This window comes from Oryctolagus cuniculus, chromosome 13, assembly GCF_964237555.1.
Source record: "Oryctolagus cuniculus chromosome 13, mOryCun1.1, whole genome shotgun sequence".
NCBI lineage: Eukaryota > Metazoa > Chordata > Mammalia > Lagomorpha > Leporidae > Oryctolagus > Oryctolagus cuniculus.
In genome coordinates, this window is record NC_091444.1 from 21246459 (window position 1) to 21268722 (window position 22264).

General features: G+C 53.4%; 1 protein-coding gene across 2 annotated transcripts; it reads right to left on the reverse strand.

Annotated features, from left to right (window-relative positions):
* Positions 1–5875: 5875 nt before the first annotated feature.
* On the reverse strand, positions 5876–21399 carry CTSE (cathepsin E). Of its 2 annotated transcripts, XM_070054885.1 has the most exons (10): positions 21332–21399; positions 19818–20016; positions 19153–19309; positions 18514–18631; positions 17502–17620; positions 12802–13001; positions 9329–9451; positions 8360–8501; positions 8164–8262; positions 5876–6404 (listed from the first exon to the last, which is right to left on the reverse strand). In XM_070054885.1, exons 2-10 carry the CDS (start codon positions 19883–19885, stop codon positions 6240–6242), a joined length of 1191 nt encoding a protein of 396 aa, XP_069910986.1. In that variant the 5' UTR covers positions 19886–20016; positions 21332–21399; the 3' UTR covers positions 5876–6239.
* Between the last annotated feature and the right edge of the window lie 865 nt (positions 21400–22264).

Consider the following 22264-nt stretch of genomic DNA (forward strand, 5'->3'; position numbering starts at 1 on the left):
CAGGAGTCTCCAGGCTGCTGCTCGCACCCTAAGGCCAGAGCCAGGACCTGGCATCCCACACCCACCACTCCGCGTACAGGCCTGCCGTGGAGTTTCTGGTGGAACCAAAGTTGAAGTTCATTTCCTTCTTCCGATATGCAAACATGCCTGCAGGGCGGATGCACTGCTTTCCACGGAGGGCGATGCTGGACAGGGCACCCTGCCAAAAGTGCATCAGTACACCCCGGCTCGGGCCACCCTCCGACTTATGGTGGCTGATTTGCTCTTTAATTGTCGCCCTGTTCCTCCTCTTCTTCTTTTTCTAAGATTTTTTAAAATAAAAATATTTATTTATTTATTAGAAAGGGAGAGTCTTTCTCTCTCTCTCTCTCTCTCTCTCTCTCTCTCTCTCTCTCTCTTACACACACACACACACACACACACACACACACACTGATCCTCTGTCTCCTGGATCATTCCCTAAATGGCCTCAAGGCTGGGGCCTGGCCACACCGAAGCCGGGAGCCTGGGATCCCATCTGCGTCTCCCATGTGGGTGCAGGGGCCCAAGCACTTGGGCATCTCCTGCTGCCTTCTCAGGCGCATTTGCAGGGAGCTGGCTCGGACGCACAGCAGCCGGGACTCCAGCCGGCGCTCCAGGATGGAATGCCAGTGTCACAAGCAGCTGTGTAACCCACTGTGTCACAATGCTGGCGCCAAGACAAGGTTTAAATGGAACGTGTGTGTGTGTGTGGTGTGTGTGTGTAAGAGAGAGAGAGAGCGAGAGAGAGCGCGCAGAGCCGTGTGGTTTCTCAGAGAACAGGCAGAAGCTCCCACGGGGTCCATGTGCGGCTGCGGCCGCCTCCCCGCTGCGGCAGGTGCTTTCGGTCTGGGGAAGTGAACTGACGTCCGCTGCTCCCTACAGCTACTGAGCGCGGGACTGAAACCTGGGCTTTCGCGATGCTGGCAGAACTCTGCCCGCCGCCTTTGGAAGCTGAGTCACCGGCCACCCTGGGTAGCTCCACTTCCTCCGTCCACGTGGATCACAAGTCAGCAACTTCCCTTTTCTCTGACACACGCTCCCGTGGGGAGTGACACAGCGCTTCTGGCCTGCGGAGGAGGCCCTGGCAGCGCTTGTGCTGTGGCTCCGGGCGCTTCCTCCTTTGCCTCTTGCGGTCATTCATTCAGTAATCTGAGCACACGGGCCTTTGGAGTCATACAAATGGGTACTTGCATTTTTCAGTGGAAATAAGACAGGGAGCAAATAAAGATGCAAGAAACGCAGCCAAAGGGTGTGGGGGCTTAGAGGCGGCCAAGAAGGGCGTGGAGCATGCGCATGCGCAGGAGCGGGGCAGGTGGAGGAGAGAAGCTGGCTGATTAGCATGAAAAGTGATTTGGGGGTGGGAAAAGAGGCCCTGGCTGGCAGGAGAGGGGCACACAGAGAGGCTACAGGACACAGGTCACCCCCTTTGAAACACGGCCTTGGTGCTAAGAGGCCCGTTTGTGGGGATCCTTGAAAAAGTTCATGGAGAAATGGAATTAAAGAGGTAAGTGTAGGGGCCAGCCATGTGGCGTAGCGGGGAAAGCCACCGCCTGTGATGCCGACATCCCATATGGGCACTGATTCGTGTCCCAGCTGCTCCACTTCCAATCCAGCTCCCTGCTAATGGCCCAGGAAAAACAGCAGAAGATGGCCCAAGTACTTGGGTCCCTGCCACTCATATGGGAAACCCAGATGAAGCTCCTGCCTCCAGCCTGGCCCAGCCCAGGCCGTTGCAGCCATCTGGGGAGTGAACCAGCAGATGGAAGACCTCTCTCTCTCTCTCTCTTTCTCTTTCTCCCTCTCTCTGTGTAACTTTGACTTTCAAATAAATAAATAAAACTTTTTGAAAAAGTTTATTTTGCGGCCGGCGCCGCGGCTCACTAGGCTAATCCTCCACCTTGCGGCGCCGGCACACCGGATTCTAGGCGCCGGATTCTGTCCCGGTTGCCCCTCTTCCAGGCCAGCTCTCTGCTGTGGCCAGGGAGTGCAGTGGAGGATGGTCCAAGTGCTTGGGCCCTGCACCCCATGGGAGACCAGGATGAGTACCTGGCTCCTGCCATCAGATCAGCGCGGTGCGCCGGCCGGCCGCAGCACGCCAGCCGCAATGCACCGGCTGTGGCGGCCATTGGAGGGTGAACCAACGGCAAAGGAAGACCTCTCTCTCTGTCTCTCTCCCTCACTGTCCATTCTGCCTGTCAAAAAAAAAATTAAAAAAAAGAAAAAAAAGAAAAAGTTTATTTTGCCACAAAAAATTAAAATGTGTGTATAATTTTATATGTGTTTTCTATAAGCTTTCTTTTTTTAAAAGATTTATTTATTTATTTGAAAGGCAGATCAAGAGAGATCTTCCATCCACTGGTTTGCTCCCCAAATGGCTACAATAGCCAGAACTCCATCCTGATCTCTTATGTGGGTACAGGGGCCCAAGCACTTGGGCCATCTTCCACTGCCTCCCCAGGCACATCAGCAGGGAGCTGGATTGGAAGTGGAGCAGCCAGGACTTGAACCAGCTCTCCAATGTGGGATGCAGGTGTTGCAAGTGGCAGCTTAGGCCTCCTGCCACAATGCCGGCCCCTCCATGAATGCTGGGACTCCTCTTGGTTCTTCAGAGCACAGGGTCTTCTGTCTCTTCACTGCACTCCTGACACTCACGGGAGGGGGTCACTTTGGGGCGTCGTGGCTCTTCTGGCAACAGGTGCAAATGAGAAGATGGGGGTGTCAGTGTGTTTCAGGGTTGGCTTGATGTGAGGGGAGCAGGGGGGTCACCCCGAGGCAAGGCCCCAGTGCACCCTGAAAGTCGTGCCAGTGTGGATGTCACTGGGGTGCAGCAGGGGAGATGTGATGTGAGCTGGGCTCAGGGGCATGGTCCAGCCAGGCACTGGTGAGTTGGGAGGGCGGAGAGTACAGAATCCAAGCGTTAGGAAGGGTGTTGGGAAATATTCCGGGTGTGCAGGAATGGCTAGGGAGACGGAGACAAGGAACCAGGGCCAGAGAAGCATCTTGGAGACGAGCTGGCAGGGCTGTGGTCATGATTGCTCCACATCCGGCCACACCACCCCCAGACTCCTGACTGAGCTCGTGGGGTGCCCTGGGCAGCAGGGACCTGAGGGAGCGAGCCTGCAGGGCTGGGTTCTAACGCAGGCTCCCGCACGGCTAGGAGAGTGCATTGACGGAGAGGAGGGGTCGCCAGCCTCCTCCCTCCGTGAGACTTGTCTGTGCCGACTCTGTGACGCAGTTGCTATCATCACACCCACTTGACAGATGAGCAAAGTGGGGTGCAGGGGCCCCTCAAGTGGTGCTGGGAATCTGGCCCAGGCCCGTCTGACTCCTGAGGCCGTGTTGTTATCTGCTCAGCTGGATGGCTTGGTTGGATCCCGCTGTTCCAAACTTACTCTGATCTTTTAGTAAACAAACAAACAATTACAAAAACAAGAAAAAAAGAGGACAAGAAACCATAAAAACAAAAAAAGTGTGTGTGCGTGTGCATACGTGAGTGTGCGCGTGTATGTGTGTGCATGTGAGTTTATGTGTTTGTGTATTTGTGTGAGTGTATGTATAGGTGCATGTGTGTGTGTATGCACATGTATGCATGCACGTGTGTGTGTGCATGTGAAGCCATAATATACTCAGAGCCCAACACCCATGGGGAAGGGAAGCTGACACCCTGGGCCAAGATCCACCCTGGGAAACTCACTGACATCCCAAGAGCTCAGTGAGGAGAGTGTTCAGAGACAGGAAGGGCAGAGTGCCAATGTGAATCCAGGCTGTTTGGCTGGAACTCCATCCAGGCCTCCCATGTGGGTGGCAGGGACCCAAGTACTTGAGCCGTCACCTGCTGCCTCCCAGGGTGTGCATCAGCAGGAAGCCAGGTCAGAAGCAGAGTAGCTGGGCCCTGAGCAAGGCCCTCCAGTATGGAACACGGGTGCCCCAAGCAGCGACTTCACCACCGTGCAAGTGCCCACCCTGACTTGTTTTGGAGGGAACAAGGCTTCCTTGCTCCGGCTGCCTCTGCCTGTCCCTGCGTGCCGAGAATACAGTCCGTAAGCAGGAACTCGGAGCGGACATCAGTGTGTTCCTCTGCAAGGGCGGGTCACGGAGCACCTGTGCATATTTTATAACAAGAGCAAAACTGAAGATACTTCTCTTTTTGAAAGACACAAATCCTAAAGGGAGGAGGAGAAAAATTAGCTGCTTCTGTTGGTAACAGATCCTGCCAGAACAGAGCTGGTCCTGGACCGGCGTCTCCACAGCAGCTCCCTGGGGTAGGCCCTGGGGTCCCAGGTGTGAAAGGACCCCTCCCAACCTCCCTCTCTCTCCTCAATCTCTCTCTTGCTCCCACTCTCACTCTGACTCCTGCTGGGCTCCCTCCCCCTCTTGTTCTCTCTCCCATATACTGTAGAATACTCAGTTCACAGCACACACGTAGGCTGACTGCCAGAAACCACGGCAATGGGACGATGGCTGAGGCCCCACGTGGGCTAGCCGGGAGCCAGACAGGCTGGAAACGCTCACAGGAAGTAACTGAAGGCTCGTCCACCTGCCGGAGGTGGGGTGATTTAAGCATTTTTAAAAAACTGCAGCCAACTGACGCACATCCAGTGTTCAAATCCGCTGGCATTCGCTCTAGCCCCAACCCACGATTCTGAAAGCTGGCGAAGAAAGGGAAGGAAAACCCAAGCAGTTGTCTTGTGTCCTGTAAGGGCTACACCTCATGGTGAGCCAGCGGTTGAACAGGGAAGATTATTTTTTTATGAAAGGATTCCAGCTACAAATGCGGAAGGAACATTGGCATTAGAAGAATGCTGTCTCAGCCCCTCAAGGCTGAGTGTTTTTCTTTCTTTCTAAAAGAGATGTTATTTATTTATTTATTTATTTGAAAGGCAGAGTTACAGAGAGAGAAGGTGAGACGCACAGAGAGAGGTCTTCCATCTACTGGTTCCCTCCACACATGGCTGAGGTTGGGCCAGGTCAAGGCCAGGAGCCAGGAGCTTCTTCCCGGTCTCCCACATGAGTGACAGGGGCCCAAACACTTGGGCCATCTTCTGCTGCTTTCCCAGGACATAGCTGGGAGCTGGATTGGAAGTGGAGCAGCCGGGACTCGAACCGGCGCCCAGATGGGATGCTAGGGCTGTAGGCAGCAGCTTTGCCTGCTCTGCCACAATGTGGCCCCACAGCTGAGTGTTTTTAAGCCATCACCATCAATGGCTGCAAAAACCAATGGTTAAAACGCTAAAGGGACGCTGAGGTGACTGGGTGAGGTCACCTCCAAGCCCGTTCATGGGGGCTAACACTAGCCACAGAGAGGCACCAGGCTCTGTCTGCCTCCTGGTAGCACACGACAGCAAGTCCCCTGCACCACCTATAACATATTTTTGTCACAAAAACCAGGCCTGTAGTGCTAACTACCATCTTATAGGCAAGGTGGGCTCAGAGAGGCACGTGCAGGGACACCTCTGGACGTCAAACATCCAATCCCGAACGTGGGAGGCCTGAGTTTTCGGGCTTCATTTGAATATTTGGGACAAAGGGCATGATGCTTGATCTGTTCCAAAGTGATCCAAGCATGTGGAGCTGGAGACAGAAGACTATGGCGGCACGTGTGGCTGGGCTGCTCTGGTTGGGTGGGGGTGCACATTATTATATTGTCGTCTGTGTGTGTGTGTGTGTGTGTGTGAGTGTGTGTGTCTGTTTGGAGATTTCCATACACTGTGTGCCTGAACACGCAACTTAATTCTTACCTCGTGCTGGAGGAGGTCTGTGTGTGTGAAGTTGTGAGTGTGTGTTGCTCTCATGCAATGTTAGCCCTCTTGCAATTTGCAACTCTAGGAATGACTGAATTATGTGGACAATGAAATTTTTTAAGATTTCTTTTTTATTTATTTGAAAGAGTGACAGACAGAGAGAGAGAGAGATCTTCCGCCTGCTGGTTCACTCCCCAGATGGCCGCAGGCCAAAGCCAGGAGCCTGGAACCCCAGCTGGGTCTCCCATGTGGGTGGCAGGGGCCCAAGCACTTGGGCCATCTTCTGCTGCCCTCCCAGGCCATTAGCTGGGAGCTGGGTCAGAAGAGGAGCAGACAGGATGCCAGTGTGGAATGCCAGTGGCACAGGCTGTGGCTTAACCACACCGGCCCCAGAAAATGACTTTTTGACAGATGTAAAGAAGGCCCCAGCCCAACAGGCAGAGCAGGTGCTGGGGAGGCGCAGACACAGGGGCCCACCTAGGGGACTGCAGGGGCCAGCCCCACGCGGTTGCTCCCACGGTCAAAGACCGAGTAGAACTGCCGGATGAAGACATCCCCCAGGATCCAGAGGGGCCCAGCTGGCGGCTGGATGTCCAGTCCCTGAAAGCCACTGCCGCAGAACTGCATTCCGTCCACGAAGTCCTGGGGTTCAGAAGAAGCATGCAAATCACATAGGAGGAAGAAGGCAGGGAACTGCCCAGAAACTGCCTTGAGTGCTGGTGGCCGCATCCAGCAGTGAGTGGCCTCGGACGCCTGGTGGGGGCCACCATTTGGGGTGGCTTCTGCTGCCTGCTTCCTCTACTCCCCGCCCTGCCCCCAATTTGCTTGGTAAATTTAATTTTTTGGACAGATTCCTTCATGTGGCCGGGTGCCTCTGTGCTACAACCTTGAGAAGTGTTCATTTGCTGTGCACTTCCACTCCCTCCCTCTTCCTCTCCCCCGCCCCCATCATCATGTTACATGGGGCAGACTGAAACCTCAGATGGCTGGGAGAGCACCAGGTTTGGTGCTTGGAGATCTTGGTTTAAATTCTGGCCTCTTTAGTTCCCAGCAAAGCACAACTTAGATTCATTTGAGAGATGTGGCCCATAGGGGACTGCACTGCGGTCACCGTCTGGATGTTCTGGGAAGAATCAGGGGTGTGACCCCTTGTAGAGGCAAAGCGAGAAGCCACCTGCAGCTCCCCTGGTTCTTACTGTTTCGGTTTGGCAAAGACTCGGGGTTCGGGTGGTGTGGTCTGGCCAGCAGGCAGTTACAATGGAGGATGCTGACGGAGGAGTTGGGGAATTCAGAGGGCTGGGGGCTCCACGTGGAGAAGGGGATAAAAAGGCAAACCTGGTGCAGCATCCCTGTGGCCAGAGGAGGCTCTGATTGGAATCCACTAGCAGGAAAGGACCCGGGCGCCACACGGGCTGAGAAGGGTGTGGGCACGAGCGGGAGGTGGGCGGGAGGGCGCCGGAGGGGTGACAGGTGTGTGCCTGCACATCCTGCGGGTCACAGGGGCGGGCCAGAATTCCCATGTCACGGGGGCTGAGGGACCGACCATGAAGCTGTGTTTTAGAGCAAACATTTGCTTTCACTTGGGTTGTCTGTTCCTATTTGGTGGCCTTGGGGTGGTGTTAGCGGAGATCCGGGCACGGGCAGTACAGCGCAAGCCCTGCCTGCTTCTTAGCACCTCCATCCCGGCACAGTCACCGTCACTGATGCCGTGGGCGCCTCCTGGGTGGAAGAGCATGGTATAGTGTGCCGCCACGGAGCCTCCACGCTGCAAATCCAGGCCGCCTGGGCCGTGAGGCAATCGCAGGCTCCCCAGACGCCTGGGAGCTCCCTCTCTCTCTGGCCTTCCTTCCAAACTTGAGAACTTAGAGAATAAGACATGCTCTTCCTAGAGAGATAATGCTCATTTGAATGGCACAAGGAGTAGGAGGGGTCCTCAAACAGCGTGGAAAATGTGTATTATGAATAAATGACGTATAGACTTCAAAAATTGCACCTAAATAAATTTGGTTAATTCCATTTTCCATGAACTTTGTGACGTCTCCTCAAATAACCTTATTCTGCAGGCCACCCTCCCTCCAAGCTGCTCATCTCTGGACCTCAGTTACTTAGGGCTGAGTCTCAGTATCCTCATCTGTGAAATGGGATGGTAATATCTGCAGTCTGACCTGGCGAGGATTCTGTCTGTTTCAGAAAACTTCCTGAAATCTGCGCAGCCTCGCAGCACAGCTGGGCATCAGAACCCGCTGGACGCATCCGTCCCAGGGGGAAAGCCACGTCCTAGCAGCCCTGGCACCAGCAAGAGGTGAACACACAGGCTGCGTGCATGTGACAGCTCCAGAGGGGGAAGTGACAGCAGGTGGAGAGGGCCCTGTGACTTGCAGAATAAGGAAACAGTCCTTACCGGCAGGGTGTAGGCCGTGGCACTCAGAGTGTAGGGGACACCGTTGATGACAAAAGTGACATCTGGCATGATGTTGAGGTTCTCACACTCCACGGCGTACTAAAACACAGCCCAGGCAGCCGTGCTGAGCCTCGTATCTTCCAGGGGAGGGCCGGCTCTCCCACACCCACCCCTCCCGCACCAGGCAGGCGCTCACTTCTCCATCCATGGGCGTCGCTCCAATGGCGGCTTGCAGCTGCTTGATTTTGTCTGAGGGGCCGGTGATGAGGGAGGTCCCTGTGTCCACAATGGCCTGGCAGCCCTCAGGGCAGAACATGGGGGAGCCTCCCACCTGGATCCTGAGGGTGGAGGGACAGCCGTCAGCCCCCTGGGTAACCCTCACTCCCCGCTAGCTCGCCAGGACTCTGGGCACACAAGTGAGGACCAATTTGGTCCCTCGCAGGACTGAAATCCATGGTAAGGAATGCATTTTTTTTTGACCCAGTACACACAGAAACACATGGGAAATTCAATCCAACATTTTCTGTCTATTCCCCTTCCTTAAAAAATGGAGGCTGTGAGTCCCTAAAACGATGCCTTGACCCCTCAGTGGGTAATCCTTGCAGCCTGGAAGCCCTCAGCAGCCAGCGAGCGCTGAAGCGCCTTCATTTTTGTATCGCTAATGCCCGTCACCTTGCAGGGGCTGGAACTTGAATTCCACCTGCGTGCAACCCTGCATTGTCTGACCCAGCACTAGGGATGGAGCACACATCTACTGGTACATCCTCAAGTGCTCCGTGCCCAGACGCAGTATGTGGTGCAGGCTTAGGTTCAATGCTGCCTCCCCACCAAAACCCTAGCAGGTGCTTTAGAGAGAAGCCGTCCCATGCTGGCTGCTGCACCACGGTGGGCTCCTCTCGCGGGCACCAGCACCTTCCACTTCCCTTGGCCGTGATCCACATGCGTGTCTCGCTTTCCCCCAAGCTCTGTGGAGAGCAAATCTGAGTCCCATTCCCATTGCCTTCCCGGGCCGCTCGGCTTTGGCCTTGTGTGTGAGTGTGTGCGGCTTGCTGGGATGCTCAGACCCCTTCTGGCACCTTCACTCGGCACCTCTGCCGCTCCAGCCCACTGATCAGGCCTGGGAGGGTTTCTCCCACGGCACCGGCTACCCCCGGAGGATACTCACTCATCCAGTGCAATCTGCCAGTAGCCTTGCTTAGTGACCGGCACCCAATTCAGGCTCCCAGAGAAATGGGAGGAGTCGTAGCCTCCAAACGTCAGCTCACTCCCAGAACCACCTTCGGGGTTACTGCGTGGAGAGAGAGGCACGTTGTTGAGGAAGAGGTCCCGGAAACCCTTTGAACGGGCTTTGCAGCTTGGTCTGGGCACTCAGGCCGAGTACTGGGTCGGCAGAAATGTCAGCTGGGCCTCGAGACCATGACCTCCGACCCCTGCAAGCTGCTTAGTCTGCACATTCTTTTTTTTTTTTTTTTTAATTATCTATTTATTTGAAAGGCTGAAAGACACCGACACACCGCGAGAGAGATCTTCCACTTGCTGGTTCACGCCCCAAATGCCTGCAAAAGCTGGGGCTGATGCAGGCCAAAGCCAGGAGCCAGGAGCTCCATTTGGGTCTCCCACATGGATGGCAGGGACTCAGCTACTTAAGCCATCACCACCGCCTCCCGGGTGCACATCAGTAGGGGGCTGGAATTGGGAGTGGAGCTGGGACTGGAACCCAGGCAGTCAGATATGGAACGCAGGTGTCCCAAGCGGTGTCTACACTGCTCCAGTCTGGGCCTTTTTCACTCAAGGGTAGAAATGGCTGCACCCAGTGATTTGTGGATGCACTCCTGCTTCTTGGATAAAAAGGTTACAGAGGTGGGAAACGGGGACAACAGGTCTGGCCATGTAGAACCAAGGTCAAAATCATCCAGGATATACACGCACTGTGTGACTTATGGCACACCCTCTCCAAATCACCCTTTTCCACAGTTCAAGGACTGCTCAAAAAGCTGGAAAATGGGACTAAAAGAGAAAATTGAGGGACCAGCATTGTAGTATAGCAGGTTAAGCCGCTGCCTGCGATGCCAGCATCCCATGTGGGCACCAGTTTGAGTCTCGGTTGTTCTACTTCTGATCCAGCTCCCTGCTAATGTGCCTGGGAAAGTAGCAGACGATGACCCAAGTGCTTGGGCCCCTGCATCCACGTGGGAGACCCAGATGAAGCTCCTGGCTCCAGGCTTTGGCCTGGCCCAGCCCTGGTCATTGCAGCCATCTAGGGAGTAAACCAGCAGATGGAAGATCTCTCTCTACCTCTGTCTCTCTCTGTAACTCTGTCTTTCAAATAAATAATTTTGAAAAGAGAAATTTCTTTTGGTCCAAGTTTTTTTTAAATAGCCTATAGTCCTCTCTCCCCTCTCTGGGTGCGGTGGTATTGGGAGTTTCTGTATTATTCACTGCCCTGTGTCAAGACAAGGAAGCAAATGTATTAGAGCTGGGAGATTGGTTGGTTTTCTTTGGTTTTTATTTCTCAGATTATGTTCTATTACCTTGCAAGATTCTAGGGAAATAAGACATAAACAGACATAAACATTTCAGAATGAAAGAATTAGAACAATACAAGACTGCATTGCAGGGCAGGACGGTAGAGGGATAGGGAATGAAATACCTCCCAGGAAGGTGGGCGTAGAGTGGCCAGAGAAGCCCCTAGCATTGCTGGTGGTCTGTGCCAGGAGTCCTGCCTCTCTAATCTTCTTTAACTCTCACCTCAACCTGGCATCCATTTGAGGAAGCTGAGGCCCAGGGACATGAAGCCACGTTATGCATGGACTTCAAAAAGTTCATGGAAAGTATATATTATGAAAAAAAAACTTTGCATAGATTCCAGAAATTTTTGCACCAAAATAATTTATCTTTTCATTTCATTGTTCCCACCAACTTTTCCAAATACCCTTGTCAGTGATAGGATGTGAATCAGGGCTGTCTGGCCGCCAAGTCTGCATCACGGCTCACTTCCTCCCCGGGCTGGACGGGAGCAAGGAACCCGCAGGGGCACAAGAGGTACCAGGACAGCCCTCCCCCTCAGCCACAGTGCAGCCTGGTCCTGGTTACAGCTGTCTGGGGGAGCAGCACGGCATGACAGAGGACATTAAGGGCTCCCCACATGCGGGGGAGTGGGGAGATGGACTTAACACTGGACAAGGCCAGCTCAGGTCAGCAAAGGGCAGACAGGTGCGAGAGATCTTGTGTGGGGAAGAAGAGGTGCCCTCCCTTCATGAACCACAGGACAGAGTGCCGAGAGACTCTGTTGGGAGCCTCGCGACCTCTCCTAACTACAGCACACATATTACTTTTCCAAACCGCTGTAAGAAGGGCGGGTGTTTGGGCTAAGGGTTAAGATACCAGTTAAGACCCTGGAGTCCCACGTTGGACTACACGCGGCCAGTTCCCTGCTCTTGGCACCAGCTTCCTGCTGGAGGCAGTGGCCATGGCTCACGTAGCCAGGTCCCTGCCACCCATGTGGGCGACTTGGGTTGAGTTCCTGATTCCTGGCTTTGGCCCTGGCCCAGACCTGGCCTTATGGGCATTTAAGGAATGAGCCAGTGGATGGGAGTTTCTCTGTCTCTCTGCCTCTCAGATTAATTAATCAAATAAATTATGACAAAATCTATTCCACAGACCCCAAAAAAAGGTCTTGGAAAATGTATATTATAAGTAAACTATGTATAGATTTCAAAATGATTTTGTACCAAAATAAATTCCCTTTAAGCCATTCTCTTAACTTGTTAAAACATTTCACTAAAATACAGTATGCATATCAAGAAAATGCACTTAAGTTTTTGCAAATCAATGAGTGTTTTGTCATCTGTGGACTCTCATGACCTAACAGCTTTCCGAAGTGTACTCGTGCAACAAAATCCGCTGTCCTCACCACTTCTGAGCAGACGGCTCAGCCGCATTAAGTACACTCTCGTTGTTGCAAAGCCCATCTCCAGAATGCTTCATTTTGAAACTAAAACTCTCCACGTGTTAAAGGAGAACTGCCCACTTCCCCTCCCCGAGGCCCAGGCGCCCCTCCTTCTACTTTCTGTCTCTGTGAATTTGACTGCTCCACGTACTTCACAGAAGTGGAATCGTGTAGCATTTGGCCTGGTTTATTCCACTTAGCGTGCTCAAGCTGCATCCATGTTGGAGCATGTGTCAGAATTCCCTTCCTTTCAAAGCCAAAGTAATATTGCATTGTATAGACAGTCTGCATTTGAGTGTGCAATTATTTTATGGTCAGCTTACTTTGTAATTTCTTTCCTGGCTCTCCTCCCCTCCCACCCACATGGGGAACTGTCTTTCTTACGTCCTTGTGCCCTGGGGTCTAGCATCATGAATAATATGGCCAGCATGTTAAAGCGGCTTGGGATTTATTGATGACGTAAGTGAATAGCCCATCTCAGTGTGGTAGAGTTTACAAAGGGCTCATCACAGCTCTTTGCTGAAGCAAACCTCATTTCCCCCTTATCAAGAGGTTAAGTGTTTTGCCCAAGATCACACTGCTGGCCATGGGTTCAAGCAAGAGATCCAAGCCGGTCTTCCGCCTGCTAAGTCCAGGGCCGCCACGTGGGCTCCCTGAAATCCCAGCCGACTTCCCCTGGTGGGCCTTACCTGCTCATGTAGACAGAAAACATCGGCAGACTGACCAGGTTCTGGGCCATCATGTTGTCAAACACCGGGGTCACTCCCCCCGCAGCCAGGGACGGGTAGCCCAGGCCCAGGATGCCGTCAAACTCTGCGTTCACGAAGGTCTGGCCCGGCTCCTTGACACTTTCTCCGAACTGCTGGCCAACCACGGTCAGGCCTTGCACCTGGCGGGGGAAGCCCACACGAGGACTGCTGGGGGATCGCTGGTGACGGGGCTCAGACGCCCGGATTCCGTCTGTTCTGAAGCTAAGACTTTGCTGCTCGACTTTCATCACTGTAATCGGCACAAGGACTTCTGCCATCTTCCTGCCTCCTAATTGTTTACATAAACTTTTTGAGTTGAAATAATTTAGAAATCATTAATGCCAGTTCAGTAGAAGTCCATATACCGAATGTGCCAGGTAACCAAGCTCCCAAACCAAGAAACACGATATTGCCAAGCCTTGGAGCCCTTTTGGGCTCTGTGCCAATCGTTGTACTTCCTCAAGGATAGTCTGGCTCCTGACTTCTAACCACATATATTCTTTTTGTCTAGTTTTGAATCTTATATCAGCGGAATCATGCAGTATGAACTCTTTTGTATCTAGCATATGTGATTCAACACTGTGCGTGTTGCAGGCTATGTCATTTGCTTGTTCTCATTACTATGCTGTGGTGTGAATGTGTAATGGGATGCAGATCCATTCTACCATTGGTAGAAATTTGGGTTGTTTCCTATATCTCACTATCGCAATAGTGCTGCTTGTGTATGTCTTTTGGTGAATGTAGTTCTGTGTTTCTGTTGGTTAGGTGCCTACAAATCGAATTGCGAGATTGCAGAGTATAAAAGTGTCTTCCTGGGTAAATGGTGTTAGAGAGTTCTCCACAATGCTGGTACCGGCCAGCATTGCCACTCTCGGTGTTTGGAGAGTCCCGATTGTCCCCTGTCCTCACCAGCACTAGCTGCTGTCTATTCTATGAATATAAGATATTAATTTTATTCTATTCAAATTGACCAACTTTTTCCTTTATTGTTAGAGATTTTTACAACATGTTCCAGAAAATTCTGCCTACCCTGAGATCATAAAGACATTTACCAATGTTTTCTTCTGGCAGTTTTATTGCTTTATTTTTCACATTTAGATCTACAATGGATTCGATGTTTGATAGTGTGTGAAGGAGGAATCAAACTTCATTTTTCCTGTATGCATCTCCAAATGACTGAGCACTATACACAATCATTGTTTCCACTGACAGTAATGGCGCGTCCCACATACGTCAGATGACTGTGTCTAAACTTTCTAATTTGTTCCATCTGTGCATTTTTTGAGTCCTGTGCCAGCATCACACTGTCTACATTATTACAGCGTTATAATAAGTCTTATTATCTGACAGAGTTTTTCTTCATCAAAATTGAAACAGATTATTAATTTCTACCAAGACTGCTGTTATCTTGATTGGGTGACATTAAGTTTATAGATCACTTTGGAATTACTTGACTTCTTTATAAAGCTAAGTTATCCAACCCACAAGACCAGTTTATCTTTCAGTTTATGTCAGTCTTCTGTTAATTACATGCAGTAATGTTTGGCAGTTTTTAGAGTAGAGGTCTTACACAGTTTTTGGTAAATTTACTTCAAGATAATTGATATTTTTGGTACTATTATAAGTAAAAATCTGCCTTCATTTGTTGTTTTTCCTGCTATATAAAAATTCACATGATTTTTGTGTGCTGACCTCATATTCAGCAACTTTGCTAAATTCACTTATTAATCCTGATATTCTCTCTGTAGGCACTTTTGGATTTTCTACGAATAGAATCTTGGCATATGTTAAAACAGTGCTATTTCTTCCTTTCTAATCTTAATGCCTTTAATTTGTTTTTTTCTTGCCTTATTGCACTGGTTAGAATAGTGAGTACCTGCTGAACAGGAGTGGTGAGGGTGAGTATCGTCTCATTCCCGCTCTCGGGGAGGTCTCTCAGCCACTCACCATCGAGTATGAGGTTTGCTGTGGGCTGCTTTGTAAATGTTCTTTATCAGATTTAAAAAGTTACTTTGTAGTCCTAGTTCATTAAGAGTTTTACATCTCCATTCATTTAGAGGGATCTGTCTGTAATTCTAATTTCTTTTCGGCTTTCTATTTTTTTGCACCGAAATAAACTTATGTTTTTCCCCCTAATTCTTACAGTTCTGTGTCCTTATTAGTTACAGAGTCCTTTTCAAGTTTTGTTATTAGAGCTTTGCTGGATTCATAAGATGAGCGCTCCTCCTTTACCGACTGTCTGATAGAGTTTCTGTAGCATTGGTGGAATTTCTTCTTTTAAATGTTTAGAGGGGCTGGCACTGTGGCATAGCGGCTAAAGCCGCCGCCTGCAGTGCCAGCATCCCATATGGGCACCGGTTCGTGTCCCGGCTGCTCCACTTCTGATCCAGCTCTCTGCTATGGCCTGGGAAAGCAGTGGAAGATGGCCAACTCCTTGAGCCCCTGCCCCTGCATGGGAGACCCGGAAGAAACTCCTGGCTCCTGGCTCTTGGCTCCTGGATCCTGGCTTGAGATTGGCCCAGCTCCGGCCATTGCAGCCAACTGAGGAGTGAACCAGCAGATGAAAGAAAGACCTCTGTCTCTCTCTCTGCCTCTCCTTCTCTCTGTGTAACTCTGACTTCCAGATAAATAAATAAATCTTTATAAACTAGACATTGGGTGCTCACATTTTCTATTTTTTCCTTGTGTCAGTTTTGGTAGCTGCATTTCTTAAGGCATTTGCTGATTTTTCTTAAAAATGTAAAATTTATCAGTATAAAATTATTATGAATATCATCTCACTTTTAATGTCTGCTGTCTTTAGTACTGCTCTATTTTTCGTTTCTAACATTGTCATGTTTTCTTCCTTTTTGTGACTATTTTAGAAGTTCACCGATTTTATTACCCTTTGAAAGAGTAAACTGTTGGCTTTCTTAATCTTTGTTATGTGGCTTTCCCATCTCCCTGGCATCCTGTTCTCTCTATTATTTCCTTCCTTCTATTTTGTCTGGATCTGATCTGCTGCTAATTCATTTGTGGCTTGCTTTCTTGTTCCTTTGCTACTTGAAACAGAAGCTTTGATTTTGCTTTTCTATCCATGTATGGCTGGCTTTAACTGTCCCTTTAAGGACTGCAGTGTGAGCTGCACCCTCACACTGGGGCATGTGCAATTGCTGGTATGCGTATGCTGGTATTATGGATACCTGATGGTATGTCGGTGTAGGTGTTAAGAGTGTCCTTTGGGACGTTATTTCTGCCCTGGGGTTGCAGCTCCAAGTCTGCACTGTTGGCAGAGAAAAGGGCAACGGGGACTCGGAGAAGGAGGGCATTTGGTGCCTATGAGACTGTGGGTGCACCGGAGCCCACACTGTCCTCTCACTGTCCCCAAGAGAGCGAGTCCTGCAGCACAAGCCGACACTGGAGCCAAGAGGAGCAGGAGTTGCTGTGGGCTTGGCGGCTGCCCAGCCCACCAAGGAGCGGGCAAGGCCAGGGCCCCTCGAGGCTAAGATTCCCCCTCTTGTGGCAGGTGTTTTGTGTTGTGGCTAAGCTGCCAGCTAGGACATCTCTGTCCCACACCAGTGTCTGGTTTGATTCCTGGCTCGGGCTCCTAACCCCAGCTTCCTGCTGATGCAGACCCTGGGGGGCGGCAGTGAGGGCTCCAGTGACTGGGTTCCTGCTGTCTGTGTGGGAGACCCGATTGAGCCCCAGGCTCGTGGCTTCAGTCCAGCCTAGCTGCGGCCATTGTGGGTATTTGGGGAGTGAACCAGTGGATGGAAACTCTCTCTCTTCCTTCCTTTCTTTCTAGAGGTTCTTAGAATGATAAATCTGGGATGTAGCCTTCTAAATAGTTGTACTTTTACATACATGTATACAGAACGTGTGTGTGTGTGTGTGTGTGTGTGTGTCTACGCAGCACACTGCTTTAGCTGCATGTGTTCTATGTATGATATTCTTGACATAGATGGTGTTTTACTGCTCCTGGCATTTTTTGCTTAATAATATGTTCAACCAACCCCCACCTGCCTTGAAAGGATGTTGATATAGGCTGGGCCCTGTGGGCCGTGGGGCTGCCCCAGAACAGGAATGGAGTTCATTAGGCCAGCCTCTCTTTCCCCAAGGCTTGGCCATGCCTTGCTGTCCATAAACCTGCAAGAAGCACCAGACAGCACCACACCCTGCAAGTTCTCTGTCTCTTGGTCAGAGGGATTTAAGGAGCAGATCAAGAGCTCGACACTGGGGTCAGCGCTGTCCTTGGCCTTGGTTTTGACATCTGGGCTCTGTCTTGTCTCTGTGGAAGGACTTCCTCCTTCTACCTCGGCCCCTTATCTCAGTACCTGAGCTCGCTTGTCTCCTGGCTTGGGTTTCTTTGTCCATAAAACAGAGGCCTGACTCAGCTCCTTGGAGCTCCACAGGCCGCACTCCCTGGGCGCTGCTTCCCCCGTGCGTCCCTGGAGCTGCCCCTCCAGGACCCGGCGCTGCCACCCCAGCTGCCAACTGCTGCTCCCCTACCTGCCTGCTGCACATCCCGTTCCCTAGCAGCAAGCCCCGCCCTCTTCCCACCTCTTCCCAAGTCCGACCTGAGCAGCTCCCCTAAGACCTGGGCGCAACGTTCTGTCCTCCATTTCTGGCCAAGAGAGAAAAGATGAAAGAATCGCACTCACAGACACTTGGTCGGCGCCGATGATTCCGGTCAAACTCCCGGTGCCATATGCAATGGAGAAAGGGGTCCCCACCTCGCTGTATGTGTTGGACTGGGAAGGCCGGAACTGGGGGTGCATCTCTGGAAAGCAAGCGTGCCGCTATTACGGAGGCCACTAGGCTACTGCCCGCACCCTCTCCCCAGGGGCGCAGGGTCTCTTTCCCCAGCATTCAGTGAGGGCCCCCTCCCCAGTGAGCTCCCACACACCCCTCCAGCCACAGGTGTGGCCTAACTGGGAACCAAAGAGTTGTCCCTGGCACACCTGATTGCCCACAGTGACCTCATGAGGCACACCGAGATAAGCACCATGTATCAGGCGCCAGCAATGCGCCATCCAGCTTGGGGCAGAGCCTGGCCTTCAGGGGAAACCCAAGGACAAAGTTGTCCCCCCGGGAATTTGCTCCCCACTTCCCATCCAAGCCCCAGGCATCTAGCTTTGGGGTTCCAGAACGTCTCTGGGACTTCTGCATAGAGCCCATCTTTCTTTAGCTCTTTTTTTCTGAATCGCACTGAAACCCCTGAGTTCCCTCTGGCCAAATGGACCCACCCATGCCACTGTGCCCTAGCAGCCCCACCTCTGGGGCACTGGGAGACAGGGCACTGAGCCTCCTTAGAGCAGGTGAGCCCAACCCCCCCACCTGCTGGGAGACAGCCAGCTGCGTGGACCTGCTCCCACGTTCCTTTGTGTGTTCCAAAGGAAGTGAGTCATTGAGTAAAAGATTTCCCTTTTAGTGACTGAGTTTCTCCTTATTAATTCTGCTCCACATGAAAGTCACTTTCTTGGACAACAGCCACACTTTGGCTCTCTCCCTGCCCCAGCCCTGTTTTCCGTGTGAGCAGTCCTGGGACAGACTCAGAGGTCGAGAGGGGACGCTGGGGTCACAGGGGTAGCCAGCACTAAGGATGCAAGGCTTCTTCCCCAGGGAGCACCAGGCTCCCGCCATTTCCCATGGGGGTCCCCCGGCCCCACTTACGGCAGGCGGGGCTGGTGCAGTACACAGAGGGCACCCAGAGGTTGGAGGAGCCGGTGTCGAAGATGACGGTGAAGTTCTGCGGTGGGGAGCCGATGGAGATGGTGCCGAAATATTCCATCTGCAGAGAGGGAGGGCAGGACCGTGGGGAGGGATGCGGGTGCTCCCCAGGGAACCGCGGCCCAGCTGCCCGGGGCCAGAGTCTAAGAAGTGTTTAGGCTGGGAAATAGAAGGTAAGAGGAGCAGGGAGAGGAAATCAACTCGAGTCGCTGGCCGCCTCATCACCCTGATTGTCATAATAGCATCGTGTGCAAGGCGGGAGAGGCCGGGCCGCCTCTTATGCATCAGGGAACTGGACTGAGAACTGAAGCATTTTGCTAGGCTGAGGGCAGAAGCAGAGCCCTTCCCCCAGGGGTGTTTGTCTTCAATGTCCCTTTGTCCTGCAGGCAGCCCTGCACCCGAGTCACCCCGGGCCCTGCTTAACCAGGTGTGCAGTGTCCTAGGGGATCCGTCCCAATGCAGCACTCAAGCAAAGAAATCCAAGTGGCTTGGCACTGCTGGTGTGGCACTGGCCATGCCCCGAGGCCGAGCCCTCCTCCCTGCCCCCCACCCCGCTCCCCAGCCCCCCTCAGTAGGCCTCACGTCCAGGTAGTTGATGAGGGGCTCGTTGGCACTCTGCTCCATGGTGCAGGTCTCGGTATACTGGACCATGTCCACCTTGTGGGCTTTCCAGAACTCAGAGAGCTGGCCCTGTGCTCTCAGCTTCTTCCGGAGAGACGGCTGCCTTCGGAGGGGCACCCTGAGGACAAAACCTGTGTGAGCAGGGCCGTGCCTCTGCCTCCCGCCCCTCGGAGCGAGGCTGGGCTAGGACACCAGAGGGCACCTGCGGGTCCCCAGGATGCGGCCTGAGCCGCAGTCCTGCCTGCTGCCCAGCCTGCCTGGCTCGCCTCTGCCCTGGAGACTCAGAATCGCAGTGCGGAGACGCCTCTCCCTTCTGCAGATAGGCCTTCTAGAATCTTCTAGGAAGGCCTGGATGAAAGGGACAGAGAAACTCTTGGGGGTAGCGCGGGCTAGGCCCTTGGGGAAGTGCTGAAGTGCTGTGAGCTACAAATTATAGCTGCAGGTGCCTGCTCTCCGGCGTCATTGCGGAGGGCCCTGCCCTGGGCCGCAGATAAAGGCCACCCGCAAGGTGGCCCCATGGGACACCTTTTTATGGGACTCACAAAGTCTCAGACTCTTCTCTCCGTCTCCCCCTCCACTCCCCTCTGCCAGGGCAGGAGAACCCCGTGCAGGAGCCGTGGCCTCACCTGTGCAGGGGTCCCTGGGCCTGGCCCAGATCCAGGAGCAGCAGCAGTAAGAGTGGCAGTGTCTTCATCGTGGGTCTGGCCCGCAGCTTCCCCCAGCTCTGCCGCCGCCTGTCTCAGCCCCTTCTCGTCTCCTCCTTGGTGCACAAGGCGGCAGGGCTGCCGCTCCCCCAGCTGAGACGCGGGCCCTGCCCAGCCCCGTCTGGGGACCCAATGATAAGGCTCGGGAGTCAATAACCATGCCCAGAGTAAACACGGAACGTGTAACAGGACGTTCCCTCTCCGCCCCGCCAGCCCCGCCGGCCCTTCCCCCTGCGAGGGGAGTGTGGGTCTAGAGTGAGACCCAGGGGGCCATACACCCCAAGAGTGCGAGGGTCGTCCCAGGCCCAGCGTCTCCCAAGATCTTGGCACCCTGACCCCCAGAAGCCCTGTCTCCATGAGCTGAACGAGCCGCCCTTCCCTGAGGGCTCGAACCCCTCCCTGAGCTGATGCCCTTGAGTGCTCCGGTAGCAGGATTCGAACTCAGAGCAGTCATCAACCCGTCTTCTCTCCTCATTCCCTCGTGGTGCCCCCATGACCATTTCCCCTCCCAGAGTGCACTTCTGGACTGCAATGGGCAGATTTGGGCCGTGGGTTCCTGACCTGCTGAATCCAGGGGTGTGTGTGTGTGTGTGTGTGTGTGTGTGAACACAGAGGCTGGGAGGGGAGGGCTCTGAGCTGGCGCCTGTGTGTGTGTGCCAGGGCCGCCATAACAAAGGAGCACAGACCAGGCTGCCGGAACAATGGAAATCTATTTGCGTCTGCAGGGTTGGCTGCTTCTGAGCCCCTTCCCTGGCTGTCCACGGCCCTCTTCCCTCTCCGTCTTCACATGGGCCCTGCTTACAAAGGCATCAAGCTTACTGACCCCGGGCTCACCCGCGGGACCTCATTTAACCTGAACACCTCTTTTAAAGACCCTAGCTCAAATGCAGTCCCATTCTGAGGTCCTGGGGCTTGGGATGTCAACATTTGAATCTGGGGGCCACTGTTCATCCCGTGCCAGTGTCCGGGGACAAGAGGACATTCAGTCTGTCCAGCGGGACTGAGCACAAGGGGTGGGGAGCCGGGGGCTCAGCACTCAGCTGTCTCATCATCAGCCCCTCTCGGTGGCTTCCACCACCCCCGCCCCCACCCCCACGGAGGAGGAGGCCCCACTGCCTTGGGTGGGGCTGGAGGGGGAAGGGAGGCAGAGCCCTTCCCGACGCAGACTCAGTTGCTCAGAGGCCACCGTCACTGTCACATGTGCCAGCGCTTCCCCAGGGCACTAACTCTGCAGCACGTTTAGGCTTAGCTCTGCCCTCGCCGGCTAGTATCACTTCTGGGGGTCCTGTTTTCCATCTTTGACGTCAACAAGACAAGCAAATGTGGAGTCTGGAGCTAAGCCAAAGCCTCCCGGGGTTCAGAGATCTGCAGACATGGAGAACAACACAGCCCTCTGACCCCGACCCCTGCGACAGCAAAGCCTCTCATGTACTTACCCGTCTCCCAGGAGCCCATCTCCCCGGACTTTCACTGGGGAGACGGGTCTACCCCGGGAAGGGCGGCCTGAGTCATGTGTGGCCGGAAGCTGAGACCACGCCTTACGGGACTGTGCAACGCCGTGGTTTGCCGGCCATTGCCTAAGCACCAGACATCTTCATTTTGTCATCTGTCAAACACCCTAGGGACATGGACGGGTTTTGTGGTGGATTAAATACAGACGGTAAGGTGTGAGGAAGAACTTGGAGAAGTAGGACATGGCCCACGGAGGGCAGAGGGTCCCATTCTAAAGCCCTGGTGCAGGACGGCCTCTTACAGCTCTTCAAGGCTGAGCAGACGGGGAAACTGAGCCCCAGCAGTCCAAGGGCTCGTGGTTCTCCCAGTGGCAGAGGGACCATTAGGATCCAGGCCTCCTCACTCCACAAGTGCCCGTCCCCTGCAGGTATAGTGTCATCACCCTTGAACTAGCGAGAGGAGCATCCGCGTACCCCTGCCTCCTTCCCCAGCGTCCAGACCTCTCCCCGCCCCTCCCCTGCTCTCCTCTGGGTACTGAGAGTGGATGGCTTGGCTGGACCAGGCCGGAACGTCCGATGATGAGCCTGCGCAGCTGCGGGAGCAGGGCACGTCTGGGAAGGAGCCCCAGGGCCTGCAGGATTTCGGGAAATTTAGGAGCAGGAGGGCAGGGACATCTGTCCTCTTTGGAAATGCTAAGAGCCAGGCCACACGGGACTGCTCCTCCCAGGCGGGAACCGAACACGCTGTGGACAGTGAGAACCCTGGCTAGGGCACAGATGCCTCGGGCGGGTGTGTGATGGCAGGCGGCCTCTGGAAAAGGGGGAGAGATGGACACTTGGGATGAAATAGTCCCCTGTGGGCCCAAGTGAGGCCTGGTAAAGGCAGTGACCTTGTCTCTCAGCACCCAGAGAGGCTCC

Bases quoted from the DNA above. Each gene is read 5' to 3' on its own strand.
- CTSE (XM_070054885.1), bottom strand. From the start codon at position 19,885: ATGAAGACACTGCCACTCTTACTGCTGCTGCTCCTGGATCTGGGCCAG. The intron at 17,621-18,513 runs GTAAGTGGGGCC...CTTGCTTTCCAG, and splicing joins CTGCACCAGCCCCGCCTGCC to AGATGCACCCCCAGTTCCGG. The intron at 9,452-12,801 runs GTAAGGCCCACC...CTCTCCACGCAG, and splicing joins TTTTCTGTCTACATGAGCAG to TAACCCCGAAGGTGGTTCTG.